Raw genomic sequence first — 14,724 nt, 5'->3', positions numbered from 1 at the left:
ATGATGCTGCCAGCCTTTTTGAGGCAGCGACTGTGATAGATCCCCTCGATGGTAGGGAGGTCAGAGCCGATGATGGACTGGGCAGTGTTTACTACTTTTTGTAGTCTTTTCCGCTCCTGGGTGCCCAAGTTGCCGAAGCAAGCCACGATGCAACCGGTCAGCATGCTCTCTACTGTGCACCTGTAGAAGTTAGAGAGAGTCCTCCTTGACATACCAACTCTCCGTAATCTTCTCAGGAAGTAGAGACGCTGATGTGCTTTCTTAATAATTGCATCAGTGTTCTCGGACCAGGAGAGATCTTCAGAAATATGCACGCCCAGGAATTTGAAGCTCTTGACCCTCTCCACCATCGACCAGTTGATATAAAGTCCACAATCAGTTCCTTGGTTTTGCTGGTGTTGAGGGCCAGGTTATTGTGCGGGCACCATTTGGTCAGTCGGTCGATCTCACTTCTATACTCTGACTCGTCCCCATCAGTGATTCATCACACAACAGTGGTGTTGTCAGCGAACTTGATGATGGAGTTCGCACTATGACCGGCTAAGCAGTCATGAGTATAGAGTGAGTACAGCAGGGGGCTGAGCACGCAGCCTTGAGGTGCTCCCGTGCTGATTGTTATCGAGGCTGACACATTTCCACCTTGACTCTTTCCCTAATACTTGCCACACATTTGTCCCTGGCCTTGCTCCACCTTGGCACCACACGCTGCCAGAAACGGATCGCACATTCACCTTAAAAATAGAGTTCAGTTTCGCTGAGGCCTCTGAAGCGTTGCCCTGATTGGCAACTGAGTCAGGCCTCTTCGCCTCTTATCTCAGGTATTTCGGAGGGTTAAACATGAGGTTAGATCGGATTCTACCCAGCGTTACAGACGCCAGTCACTGGTAAACCACACCCCGCATCCCCCGACTTTACCGTGGCGGGGCCGTCGATCCGAGACTGAAGGCTTTCTACCATCTTTGATTTCTGCAGCGTAGGACCTTTTGTCCGGAGCGCGGCGTTCCGGGGGGAAGTGGCTGTGCGGCGGGAAGGCGGCGGGCGGAAGTGGCGCCGGAGCGGAGACAATGAGCCAGAAACAGCGCGGTGACCGGGAGCGGCTGCGGCGGCGGGTGCGGCTCTACCTGGACCAGGTGCGGCCGATGGGCCCGGGGGTCCCTGCCCCGCACACAGGCCGGCGGCGGCGGCGGCGGCGCGGCCTATCCGGCACCTCCCCTCCACTGCAGCGATCCATTGGCGCTTCCTCTGGCGGTGCCTTCCCCCTTCCCGCGGAGATCCCTCAGTCAGCGCTCTCCTCAACTGCGGCGATCCCTCCGTGCTCCCTTCTCCTGTGGCGCGGCGCGGCGCTCCCTCCTGCGACGATCCCTCGGCGCTTCCTTCTCCCGTGGCGCGGCGATCCCCCCAACTGCGGCGCTCCCCTCTCCCAGGGCGATCCCTCCGGCGGTGCTCCCCTCTCCCAGTGCGATCCCTCCGGCGGTGCTCCCCTCTCCCAGGGCGATCCCTCCGTGCTCCCCTCTCCCAGGGCGATCCCTCCGGCGGTGCTCCCCTCTCCCAGGGCGATCCCTCAGTCAGCGCTCTCCCTTATCCTGTGGCGCGGCGCTCCCTCCTGCGACGATCCCTCGATGCCCCCCTTTCCTGTGGCCATCCCACCGGCGCCCTCCCTCCCCCTCTTTTTGCATCTTGACTTCGTGTTCCCACACAGTTGATAACTGTTTTGCTTCCTGCAGCAACAATACCAAAGTGCTCTCTTCTGGGCTGACAAGGTCGCCTCCCTCTCGCATGGTGAGCCCATTTCTCTTCCTTCAACTTACATGTTGGTGGTCAGGGTGCTGCTGAGGTCAGTGCCTAACCTGGCTCTGTTCAGACTGTCAGGACTACGTTTCCAACTTCCGCGTCAACATCAACCATCTTGATTTTCCCACTCCCTTATCCACTCCAATCTCATCCCCTCTGAAGACACAGCCCTCCGCTCACTCGGCAACAATCCCCCCCCAACTCTGTTATTAAACCTGTTGACAAGGGAGGTCCTTTGTACTCTGGCAGGCTGACCTCGAGCATGCTGAGGCCAGGCTCCAGCTGTTGGACACCTACCCCTTGGCCATGACCCCACGGAGGAACGCCAGGCCATCATCATCTCCCAGACACTTTCTGATCTCAAAACCAATGGTGATCTCCCCTCCACATCCTCCAACCTTATCAATAAGCGAGTTCGGTATCTCGATAAACGCAAGGAATCATGGGAGTTTTCAAAGGTAATTCGGGATTTAAAAAAAGTGAACGCAGCGCTGTATAAACTGTATACATTGTTCACTATTCTACCAAGGAATTAATCACGAATTCTGTCAATTCAATAGCTTCCTTTCTTGTTTTGCTGTTCACACACTACACAGTCCCACTTCTAGCTCAGTTCATTAATCTGCAATTATGAGATATTCAGAAAGTTAAAGAATTTAATATTTTCATTTAATCCTTAATGTGTTTACTACTGGAATAAGAAAATATTACTTGCGTTTGAAATGTTTTCTTATCTTTATTCATAATTTATGAGTAAAATATATTTAATCTGAGGCAGGCAGCGACTGTATCAGTGTGATGTGGGCTGATGCTTTACCTACAGGCGGTGTGAATATACCGTTAGGGCAAAGATTAATCTCCGAGGAAAACTGAGTACAGGGTTGGCCCTGTGAAGGAGCTGCCAATCGATATAAGACATTTAACTGTGAAATGCCTGCCCTTTAGCATTGGATAGGTTGAGTGGAGGGTCTGTGCTGTTCCAAGTTTGCGGTGGTAGTGGTGCGTTTCCCCCAGCCATCTCGCCCAGTTCACGTTGACCAACACAGTTCGCCAGCCCTTGTTAGCAGAGGGTCTTTGTGCAGGTGTTACGCGAAGCCCAACGGTTTTGTGGAGGTTCTGCATTAGGATTAGGCATGCAGCGAGCTAGCGAGAGTGCTTTCAGATCAGATCAGCCCAGGTTGCCGAGTGACCGAAGGGCGGATTTTAATGGGTTGTTATTAAACTGTTCCGTCTGTGCGGCATCGCCAGCTCTCTCTCTCCCAGATCCCCCACCCCAACTGTCGACAAAGTCTGACCGAGAAAATGCTCCCACATATTACGGGCTGGCTCCGCGTTTTCCCACTCGCTGGGGCGGGCGGCGCCTCCTTCAAAGAGAGCGAGAACAGGTCCTGTCAGCTGGGGAGCTGCGGCCCACACCTGAGTGAAGCCTCGAGAAAATAGGTGCAGGAGTAGGCCATTCCTAAATTCTAGTTTGGCTGCGGTTTAATGGCTGTAAATTCTGATAATTATCACCGCACGGTCACCCGGACGCGGCTCCCAACTGTGTGCCCTGACAGACAGGAAACAACACCAGAAGTTAAAGCGACAGCATCTTTATTGAAGTCAACCCACCTCTAAAGTTTAACCAGCATGTTTGAATCCAATCTGAACTTTCCAACCTACTCCCCACACAGCACAATCTCCTTGTTTCCCTCAACCCAGGAAGGTTGTTTAGGACTGTCTCAAATTGGTTGAGCACACAACTTGTAATTCGTGTAAATCAATATCGAATTAGAATGGCTGTAACCCAGGCTAATGCTAGGGATTTGATAATTAACAGGTTCTTTCCAGGCATTCTTGTGTCTTCTAGGCTGGTGCTGTATTGAGTCAATAATTTAAATAGATCCAATTGTGGATTTGTGCAGCCTGCAATACGCTGTGGCCTACTGCTGACATATTTGACGGATAAATGTATTTATAAATCTCATTGAAATGAATACGCAGGTCCGTATACATACAGTAGCTCAGCTGGCGAGAATGTTTATCCTAAATGACCCATGACCTGGGCATGCGCAGTTGTAATACCGAACTCGCTTATTGAGTCTGAAGAAGGGTGCTGACTCGTAATGTCATCTAACCATATTCTCCTGGCATGCTGTCTGACCTGCTGAGTAACTCCAGCACTTTTTTTGTAAATCGGCACTTCCTTGTTCCTTGTTTCTACATGCCCTTTAGATCATCTTCTGTCAACCCATCTGCCTTTGTAATTCGTGGGTTTTGGTAATGTTTGCAAGTTTGACATTTAATGTCTCTGCACTGAGTTGCTTGCTTGGCCATCTCAGGGGACAATTGAGACTCGAGCACTTGGTCTGGAGTTATAAACGCCAGGCCGGGTTTGCACACCAGAAGAGAATAAGCGATTTCGGTATTCCGACTGCGCATGCCCAGGTCATAGGTCACTCGCGATAACCATTCTCGGCAGCTGTGCTGCTGCGTCTGCAGGCCTGCGTTTCGTCCGGGGTCGGGCCCGGGTCTCCGGCACTGCGGGCGCTGTTGTGTTGCTGCTGGGTCGTCCCCGTCCCCTCCCGAGTGTCCCAGGGCGATGGCGACCCCGGGCTTGCAGCTTGGCGCCAGGCGGGGGTGGGGGGGGAAGCTGAGTGCCGGTTATCGGCAGGGATGCACATGGGGTGCTGCGGTGGCTCGGCGGGTCAGGCAACATCTCTGGAGAAGGGTCTCGACCCGAAACGTCACCCATTCCTTTTCTCCGGGGAAGCTGCCTGACCTCCTGAGTTGCTGCAGCGTTTTGTGTGTGTCTCCATTGATGGCTGGTGCTCGGCTTTCGTCGGCGCCGGGGGGGTTGGCCGGCGGCCGCTGCGTGGGGTGCGGCTGGCGGTCTCTGGCCAGTTGGGGAGCAGGTTCCTCGTGAGTTGGAGTGGGGTTGGGCTGGAGTTGGCGCTTCTTCTCTGCGCAGGCTGTGGGCCTGGGGCCGCCGCTGCTCCGGGCGAGTGTCCTGTCGGTCCGGGGCGGTTGTTTGGTCCGGCGGAGTTGAGCTGGGGTTGGTACTACTCTGCGCTGGCTGTGGGCCTGGGGCCGCCGCTGCTACGGGTCTGTGTCCTGTCGGTCCGGGGTTGCTTTGGACGGCCTGGAGCAGGGGGGGACGGTCCAGTAGCGGTTCGGCAGTGTTTGCAACGCCAGGGACCCGGGTTCGATCCTGTCTGCGGATGAGGCGCGGGTCTGTGTGCGCGTAGCAGTGCAGCTGCCGATAATGCCTCTCCGACGGTCCAGTCTCTCCCGTTTCCCACTCACATCTGCCCCCTCTCTCTCGCTGTTACACCCAGCTTTCCCGTTACCCCCGTTGCTCAGATTAAATATATTTTTACTCATAAATTATGAATAAAGATAAGAATTTATACACAGTTTATACAACCAGCATTTAGTTCGCTTTTTCTTTATCACGAATAACCTTTGATAAATCCCATGATTCCTTGCGTTGATCGGAATACCGAATTCACTTATTAGTGAACCAGATGGGATTTCTTGAAGCACTTAATTTCAATATATAATCATTTCTAATTCCATGCTATGTTCGATAAGATTTGATTGTCAGATCAGTATTCTTGGATTCTGATTTGCTATATCAGTAATTTAATCACTATAACTTTCCCAGCTTTAGTTTAATTTACAGATACAGCATGGAAATATGCCCTTCAGCCCACCGAGTCCATGCCAACCATTGATCACCCGTTCCCACTAGTTCCGTGTTATCCCACTTTCACATCCACTCCCTACACATGTGCCTATGTTGCAGAGGCCAATTAACCTACAAATCTGCACTTCTGCATGTGAGAGGAAATCGGAGTGTTCAGTGGAAATCCACGTGGTCACAGGGAAACTCCACACAGACAGCACCTGATTTCAGGATCAAACCTGAGTATCTGGTGCTGTGAGGCAGTAGCCCCACCAGCCGTGCCATTGTGTCACCCAAACACAATTGTGTTTAGGGTCCATTCTGATTGCCATTTGCTAACTCTTCCCTCTTAACGTTAGATAATGCAAATATTGTCTGGTGAACATGAGCCTCTGTTCTGTAATTGTGCGTTCTGGCGTTTCAATTATTTTGAGATGAAATAACAATAAAATTCACTTGATGGAAATGGAGTAAGAGGTAAGGGATGGAAATACTGTTTCAGTATAGATTATAATTCCTTGTTGTATTTGAAATGTTTTAGTTGAATGTAGTATTGCCTAGTGGTGTAGATATGCTATTTAATCATCGGGAATGATTATGTTAACTGACAAGAGTATTTTTTGCTTGCCATTCTGCAGGAGGCTCTCAACTTGCTTTTCCAGGCTTGGTGTGTAGTTTTTTCTTTAGGAGTGTTTCTACTTTTGTGATAACTTATGTGTTGCATTTTGTTCCGATTGTATTGCAGAAGAGCCCCAGGATATCTACTGGTTGTCCCAGTGTCTCTATCTCACAGCCCAGTACCACAGAGCTGCCCACGCTATCCGATCCCGCAAGCTTGACAAGGTAGGCATTTTTTCTGCAACATCCATATGGTTCTAATTTCAACTGTTTCACATTATGTAATTGTGCATCAGCACATTTATCTCTAACTAGTGAAGGTTATTTAAAGAATAGGAAAATCTTTAGCAACATTACTATTCATGCTTACTCAAGATGGCTGATGAATTTTTCTGTGCTTCGCAAGAGCAGTACTCTTTCAGATTTTGTCTTTGTCACCCTATTCTTGAAATCTTATGCGGCTTTTACACGAGGCGACTTGACGCAAGAGTTAACCAGAGTTCAACATCGTGGGAACCTCGTGCGATAACAGTGCGGCATTCGTGGACCACCGTGGACCACCGTAGCGCTAACGGCAGGTCATCGTGTAACTTGGTCACTCGGGAGAAAATTCAAGAAAATTGGAATTTCTCCAAGAGTGACTTGTACACTTGTGGTTGAGTATTGCAACATTATATGAACGTAGTGGCCAGTGCGATATCCGTGCGATATCCGTAATAACTCTTGCGGGTACCGTGGGAACTCCTGCGAACGGTGAACCCGGAAGCTGGACAGAGGGGACAGAAGGTGATTAAAAAAGGTGGTCTCAAAAGGACACATGGGAACATGTGTCCTTCGAGGACGTCCCACCTAATTGTCATTGTTGGATAATCTTTTTAACAGGAACACTTGCAGAGATGGCTCCCAGAAAATCTCAAAGGAAGGGGGAAAAGCGGGTCAGAGATGTTTTTGCCATGCAGGAGAATGAGGAGGAGACGCAGCAAGAGAGACAGGTGGAGAGGCAACAGGAGATGCCACAGATAACACTGCCTGTGGGCTCCTTGGAGCAGGGAGAGGGTGAGCAAGGTGCAATTCAGATTGCCTCCCCAGTAGCCGTTGTAGGAATAGCCTCTACAGACGCTTATGTAAAGGGAAGATGGCAGAAGGTAAAGCCATATAACTTCACCAGGGAACAAGAGGGGGAACTTGTAGAATGGTTCCAATTTAACGAGATTCTGTACGATAAATCCAGAGAGGATTATAGAAACAGGGAGAGGAAAAGGAACCTGCTGGAGACGAAGGCTGCCGAGTTTCCCGAGTGCTCATGTGAGTTTATATAACGATATATAAGTTCATCAAGAGGAGAACCATTTAATGTTATCCAAGATTTTAAAACATACATTGCTATTGATGTAAAAGTTCTGTGTTTGCAGTAAACTTAAACTTCTCTTATAAGTCTGTCTGTCTGCCCTGCAGCTGCAAAGTAAAAAAGTCGCAGAGAGCTTTTACACCCTCTGTGTTTGAAGTTTAAAGAGCCATAAAAAGAATTATTTCGTAAAGGCATGTCTCCAAATGAGCCGATTCAACCAAGGGAGGATATATATAGTGTGTGAAAAAAAAAGTTACATCATTTGTGTCACGTGTAGTTCACGATGTTCATTCAAGATTTAACGCGACTGCTCGGGAAACGGCCAAGTAACTCGCACGAATAACATAAATGCCGAGTACCGTGGGAACTCTTTATCTACTGCCGTTATATCGTGCGAGACTCGTGCTGGACCACGACCTCTTCACTCTGGTGACATCTTGCGTCAACTCGCCCCGTGAAAAGGGGGTTTAACAGCCCCAGACAATTGTGTAGGAAGGAACTGCAGATGCTGATTTACCCTTCTTCAGTCTCGACCCGAAACATCACCCATTCCTTCTCTCCAGAGATGCTGCCTGTCTTAAGGTTATGTGATGGGAGTAGAATTAGGCCATTCGGCCCATCAAGTCTACTCCGCCATTCAATCATGGCTGATCTATCTCTCCTTCCTAACCCCATTCTCTTGCCTTCTACCCACAACCTCTGGCACCTGTCCCGCTGAGTTACTTCATCATTTTGTGTCTAGCCTCAGACATCTGTTTATATGCTGTCCTTAGGGTATATTCAGACTGGACTAGGATGTAAGCCTATTGATCTGGATGTGATTAATTTCATATAATTTACTTCAGGAACTTAATGCTGAATGTTTTCACTATCCGTAACCACATCAGGATTGCATTGGGTATATTTTCTTTCAAAAGCCTAATTGCATAAATTGATGACATTTTCAGTGGCCAATTGTAATTTTCGCAGAAATTGATGAAGAAATATGCATTGACTGACATTACAAATCTCTTTCTTTTTCCTCAGTTATATGGAGCCTGTCGATATTTTGCTGCTCAGTGTCACGTGAGTACAGCATATTTTGTGTCGTATTCCACATAAAAGGTTTGCTGGCGTGCCTTTGTGCAATTTCCATTGAATCTGCCAATAAGCATGTTTGAAGAAAGGATGTGTGGGCACTAATCAGAATTCTAAAGGTGCAGGATAACATTGGGGTGGAGCTGTTGTCCTTGCTTCGAGCAGGAGCTTCAGGTACCACCACCCATACTCAAAATGGGAGCACAAAACTAAACTGCAAATGAAGGATCCCGACCAGAAACATTGCCTATCCATGTCTTCCAGAAATGCTGCCTAACCCCTGAGTTTTAGTTGCAAGGGGAATGGTCCCTCAGAATAGGCCATTTGGAATGCTGAGGTGGGAGTGAAAGTTGCGTGTGGTGGTGGAATTTTATCTCGTACAATGGTCCGTAGAACGTGGAGGTTGGTGAGGTGGAAAATGAGGACAAGGAGAGCTCTATCCTTGCTCTCTCTGGGAAGAGAAGGGATGAGAACATAAATGTAGGAAAGTTCATCAAGACAACAATGGCAAATGGAAAGCCACAGTTAAGGAAGTTACCTCGATGGATTAGATATAGAGGAATAAGGCGAATGGAGTGGTCTTTCAAGAGGCAATGTAGGAGCTTGTAATGGATGTTTGATACTGACCTTTTTCCTGACACTGATAACGCAAGCAATGGAAATCTCAAGATCCAGGAATGAATGTGTCAAACATGGGCCATGTGAATTTCAATGGATATTGAACTTTCAATGGATACTCAAAAGTAGAGCGGATTGAAAATTGGCAGCTAAAGAAAAGAAAATTTGTATTCCATGAGTGAAAGAAAGAGTACCAATACATTCATCAATGTACCAGAAAAGGAGTTGAGAGAGGAGGCCTGGGGAGAACAACAGATCCTACTTCATTTCTCTCCACAACCACACCTCTGCTACAGCCACAGTCACTCAAGGCGTTCCCCAAGGCTCCGTACTCGGCCCCCTCCTCTTCATCATCTACATCCTCCCCCTTGGTCAGATACTCCGCCACTTCAACCTGGACTTCCACTGTTACGCCGATGACACCCAGATCTACCTCGGCACCACAACCCCCCCCCCCCCCCCTCTCCCATATCAACTCCTGTTTGTCAGCTATAAAAACCTGGATGCAACATAACTTCCTCAAACTCAACAGCGATAAAACAGAATTCCTCCTCATAGGCTCCAAATCCACACTCAGCAAAATCAATAACCCCACTCTCACCATCGACGGCACCACTGTCTCCCCATCTCCCCAGGCCCGCAACCTTGGCGTGATCTTTGATTCCACCCTCTCCCTCGAGCTTCACATCCGCCAAGTCATTAAAACCTCCTTCTTTCTCCTCTGCAACATCGCCAAAATCAGACCCTCTCTCACACATCCCGCTGCTGAAGGACTCATCCATGCCTTCATTTCCTCCCGACTGGACTACTGCAACTCACTTCTCCTTGGCATCAGCTCCACCTACATCAACCAACTCCAACTGGTCCAGAACGCAGCCGCCCGACTCATCACCCACACCAAATCCTGGCATCACATTACTCCAGTCCTCAAACAACTTCATTGGCTTCCCATGTCCCACCGGATCACCTACAAAATCCTGGTCCTCACCTACAAAGCCCTCCACCATCTGGCCCCCCCATATCTCACTGACCTCTCCCCCTACCAACCCTCACGGTCCCTCAGATCCACATCAGCCGGTCTCCTCTCCATCCACAAGTCCAACCTCCGCAGTTTTGGGGACAGAGCCTTCTCCAGGGCAGCTCCCAGGCTCTGGAACTCCCTCCCCCAACTGATCCACAATTCCGTGTCCCTCACCATCTTCCAGTCCCGCCTCAAGACCCATCTCTTCACCTCCGCCTATCCTTAGCCCCACGTCCCCCTCCCTTTTCATCTGTGCTTGAATTGCCTCATATTGTGTTTTGAATTGAATTCTGACTTTAATTTGTGTACTAGTCATGTCTCTACTATTTACTTCATTCCGCTTACATGTTTTTCCTCTACTTGCTAAATTTTTGTAAGGTGTCCTTGAGACTCTTGAAAGGCGTCCATAAATAAAATGTATTATTATTATTATAACTGAAATATGGACTGTTCCATAAATCCCACAAAAAGATGGGCCCCATGTGAGTTAATTTGGCTACACATTTAAACCCCTGTCCCATGGTACGAGTTCATTCCAAGAGTTCTCCCAAGTTTGCCCTGATTCGAACTCGGAGATTTACGGTAATGGCCACTTGTCGGTACTCGGGGCTCTCGTGGACATTTTTCACCATGTTGAAAAATCTTCACGAGTCTTTCTGTGCTTACCTGCCATTAGCGAGTCTTCCCGAATACCTGCCGTTAGCGCTAAGAGACGTCGCCGAGCTCCGACGTACCCGCTACCTTCATTCTCCGTGCTTACCACGAGTTTGATTTTTTTTAACTCGGAGAGCTCTTGGAATGAACTCGCACCATGGGACCGGGCTATTAATCTGAAGAAAGTGAATAGAGTTGAAGTAGTTCTTCAGCATGAGAATGAGTGTGGGCAGGCAGTTGAGTATGCTCACCTGTTGAGATGTCGAGATGTGAGGCAGGTACGGTAAACCACCTGAATGTAACCTTAGCCAGCAACTTGTAGCTATAAATGTGTAGTTAGAGGGTGACAACTGTCTTCAAATAAAATAATGAGATGTATACAGCCTCAACTGATACCTGAAGATGGAGATACGGTTAATGGTTTACAAAGTTCTCTTTGAATTCTAAAGACATAGGAAGATAACAGGCAGATATTCAACTTGCGAGAACCTGTTTTTCATGTAATCTCGAATTCGGAATTGTGTTGAAGAGTCCCTCGTGACAATTAAAATTGCAAATAACGAGCCAGTTGAAGGGAACTGGTAAGATAAGGACAATCCATTGACTTTGCAGTATGTTTAAGAAAGAACTGCTGCTGGTAAAATCGAAGGTGGACACAAAATGCTGGAGAAACTTTGCAGTATTCCTGGTACAAACCAAAGCTTCATTAGCTCTGGTCGGTTCCATGTCAATAGGGATAACCAAAAGCGTAAGTAAGTTAAGGTGGAAAAATAGTTCAACGATAAGATCTGGTCATGAGACTGCCAGGCCCATAAGTATAATGGGATGTTAGTATGAACTGTTAGGAGCAATTGGTTCACAATCCTCTGCACTTCTCTGGCTCAGTACCGATAACCACAGTGCTATACCATGTTAAAATGACAGATAGAAGGTGATACACAGACAACCAATAGGCCAATTTCCATGGGACAAAGTTGGCCTGACCTGGGCCAAAACGCCAATGTTAAGCAGTTTCATTGATGGAGAATGGAAAGGGTAGGATGGGATAGAAGTAGGATTCAACTGTTTGCCACAAACTGGGACCAGAGCCTGCAAGGAGCGACCTTAAGTGTAGGTGGGAACTGCAGATGTTGGTTTACACCGAAGATAGATGCTGGATAACTCCGCGGGACAGGCAGCATCTCTGGAGGTCTCGACCCAAAACGTCACCGATTCCTTCTTGCCAGAGATTCTGCCTGATATGTTTTTGTATACAATTTTCAGTGCCTTGGCTTCCATTTGCAAACTTGGTAAAAATAAGAATTTTTGTGAGATTTAAGTTACAAATACTGGCTGACTATTACAGCATTTATCTTTGGTCTTGCTATTTTCTCCAATACTTATGTTAGCCATGCACTGGTTACTGTGCATGTCTTTGAGTTAGTGATTGAGATTTGAGTCCCACTTCAGAGAGCAGGTGAAATTGAAACCTACGGTCATGATCTCATTGGGACAATCTCTGTCCTCTAAAGAATTTACATATCTTATTAACACATCTTGCATTGCAATATTTTAATCGCTGATAATCCTTTCTACTTTATTGGAATTTTTAAAGCAAAAGTAGGCCTTTAGCCCCTTGAACCTACTCTACCTTTCAATTGAATTCTGGTGGATCTGTGCCTCTCCCATACTAACCACTGTGCTAATTGTTATCTTTTATTTTGATCGCAAAGTATGCAACCAAGGAATATCAGCAAGCCCTCGACATTCTGGATATGCAGGAACCAATCAATAAGATAATCCTGGAGAAAAGTTCCAAAGATGATAACAAAGTTAAAGAAGCTTCCATTGACTGGGGGCTGTCTCCAGCTGCGGTGAGTAGGATGGATCTGTCGTGGTTTCTGCTGCTCCATAAGGACAGTGTCTTCTGGTGGTCACAAGATGTTCAAAACCTTTGCAGACCTATTAAAAGTTAAATATGCTATTACATTTTTAAGAGTAATTAAAACGCTCAATGGAACTTTGCAAATATTTAAATCAATTAAATCAAAAGACATATTTTAATTTAAATTACTTGTAGCTTGAATGGAGTTGCTGCACTAGTGCCAGGTTGAAGGTGGTGCTGGTGCAGGTTCAGTAGCGGTGTTTCTGAATATCAGAAGAAGCTGGTCATAAGTGATAGGAGTAGAATTAGGCCATTCAGCCCATCAAGTCTACTCCGCCATTCAATCATGGCTGATCTATCTCTCCTTCCTAACCCCATTCTCCTGCCTTCTTCCCATAACCTCTGACACCTGTACTAATCAAAAATCTATCTATCTCTGTCATAAAAGTATCCACTTACTTGGCCTCCACAGCCTTCTGTGGTAAAGGAGTTAACAGATTCACCATTGCCTAACTAAATAAATATCTCCTTCCCAAAAGAACGTCCTTTAAGTCTGAGGCTATGGCCTCTAGTCCTAGACTCTCCCACTAATGGAAACATCCTCTCCACATCCACTCTATCCAAGCCTTTCACTATTCTGTATTTTTCAATGAGGTTCCCCCTCATTCTTCAAAACTCCAGAGAATACATGCCCAGTGCCGACAAACGCTCATTCCTGGGATCATTCTTGTAAAGCTCCTCTGGACCCTCGCCAGAGCCAGCACATCCTTCCTCAGATATGCTGCCCAAAATTGCTCACAATATTCCAAATGTGGCCTTACCAGCACCTTATAGAGCCTCAGCATTACATCCCTGTTTTTGTATACAAGCCCTCTAAATAAATGTTAGCATTGAGTTTGCTTTCTTTACTATCAATTTGACTTGCAGATTAACTTTTTGGGAATTCTGCACCAGCACTCCAAAGTCCCTTTGCACCTCTGATTTCTGGATTCTCTCCCCATTTAGAAAATAGTCTACACCTTTATTCCTTATACCCAAATGTTTGACTCCCCACTTTGCTACACTATATTCCATCTGCCACTGCTACCGAGTACAAGCGGTCAGCCAATGAGAAGAACCTGCAGATCCTCAGGGCTGCCAGGTGCAAGGTTCAGCAGACTGCCAGGCGTTGCACCAATGACTGCTGGACACACCTTAGCACGGCTCTCACTTAACTTTTTTTCCCTGTTGCCAGCCGGGCAACCTAGGTAGTTTTTTAGGTTGCCAAATGACAGTTTAGGTGGTCATTTAAGACGGCTTGCATGACGCGTGCGATAATGTGCTACGACGAAGTGCGTAGTTACCAGTCGGAATTATGCTCAATGAAGCATTCACATATTATTTCTGCTTCAAATAGTCACAAACTAAACATATTCACCAATCAAGACATGATATATACCACAATGACATGCAGCAAAATTATAATACAGTATCTCAACTCTTTTTACACATTGCAATTAATGCAATTTCTATTATTTCTTTCCACTTCCAAACAAAAATGTGGTTGGATTATTCAGCGTATGATCAACCTGTGTCAATAAATCCTGGACCATGGTAACATATATGCTTAACCATGCACACTAAAGATTGATACAAGCATGTTCTCTGTGAAGGACCGAAAATTATCATGGCATGGCCATAGCATGGGCCATTATTGCTATTGGTACAGAAACACTCTCGCTTCCCACATAATTTATCCACAACAAAATATACAGGTTGCAAGGAAATATCAAAACTACATTTTATGATAATAGCTGTTAAAACCGACTATACCCATCTGACAGGTTAAACATCACACTAACTGACAAGAGATGGTCAAAGGACATAACTGCAGCAAATGTTCTTTTGGTAATATGTTTAAAGTTGTCAAAACGCCACATTACCGGACATTCAGATTAGATGTACGTGTTATGAACAGCAATGAAGATACCCAGTTTGTACACACCAGATTTAAAACAAATTATTGATAAACGCTGTTTCCATCATTCCCACTTCAGAATGAATGTTAAAATTTTAACTGAAATATC

The 14,724-nt window shown here is 46.9% G+C and overlaps 1 protein-coding gene across 1 annotated transcript in view; it reads left to right on the top strand.

The window, feature by feature from the left end:
• The first annotated feature begins 1,008 nt into the window (after nucleotides 1-1,008).
• Nucleotides 1,009-14,724, top strand: part of cdc16 (cell division cycle 16) — a 56,554-nt gene continuing 42,838 nt past the window's right edge. Inside the window, exons 1-5 of the mRNA XM_033023131.1 lie at nucleotides 1,009-1,130; nucleotides 1,725-1,779; nucleotides 6,204-6,301; nucleotides 8,451-8,489; nucleotides 12,507-12,647. Of these exons, the coding sequence (XP_032879022.1) occupies nucleotides 1,065-1,130; nucleotides 1,725-1,779; nucleotides 6,204-6,301; nucleotides 8,451-8,489; nucleotides 12,507-12,647 (399 nt within the window). The 5' untranslated portion in view covers nucleotides 1,009-1,064. The remainder of the gene's footprint in view (nucleotides 1,131-1,724; nucleotides 1,780-6,203; nucleotides 6,302-8,450; nucleotides 8,490-12,506; nucleotides 12,648-14,724) is intronic.

This window comes from Amblyraja radiata, chromosome 6 (assembly GCF_010909765.2).
Source record: "Amblyraja radiata isolate CabotCenter1 chromosome 6, sAmbRad1.1.pri, whole genome shotgun sequence".
Taxonomy (NCBI): domain Eukaryota; kingdom Metazoa; phylum Chordata; class Chondrichthyes; order Rajiformes; family Rajidae; genus Amblyraja; species Amblyraja radiata.
Note: the sequence above shows the minus strand (reverse complement) of the source record. Positions and strands in the feature narration are given on the sequence as shown.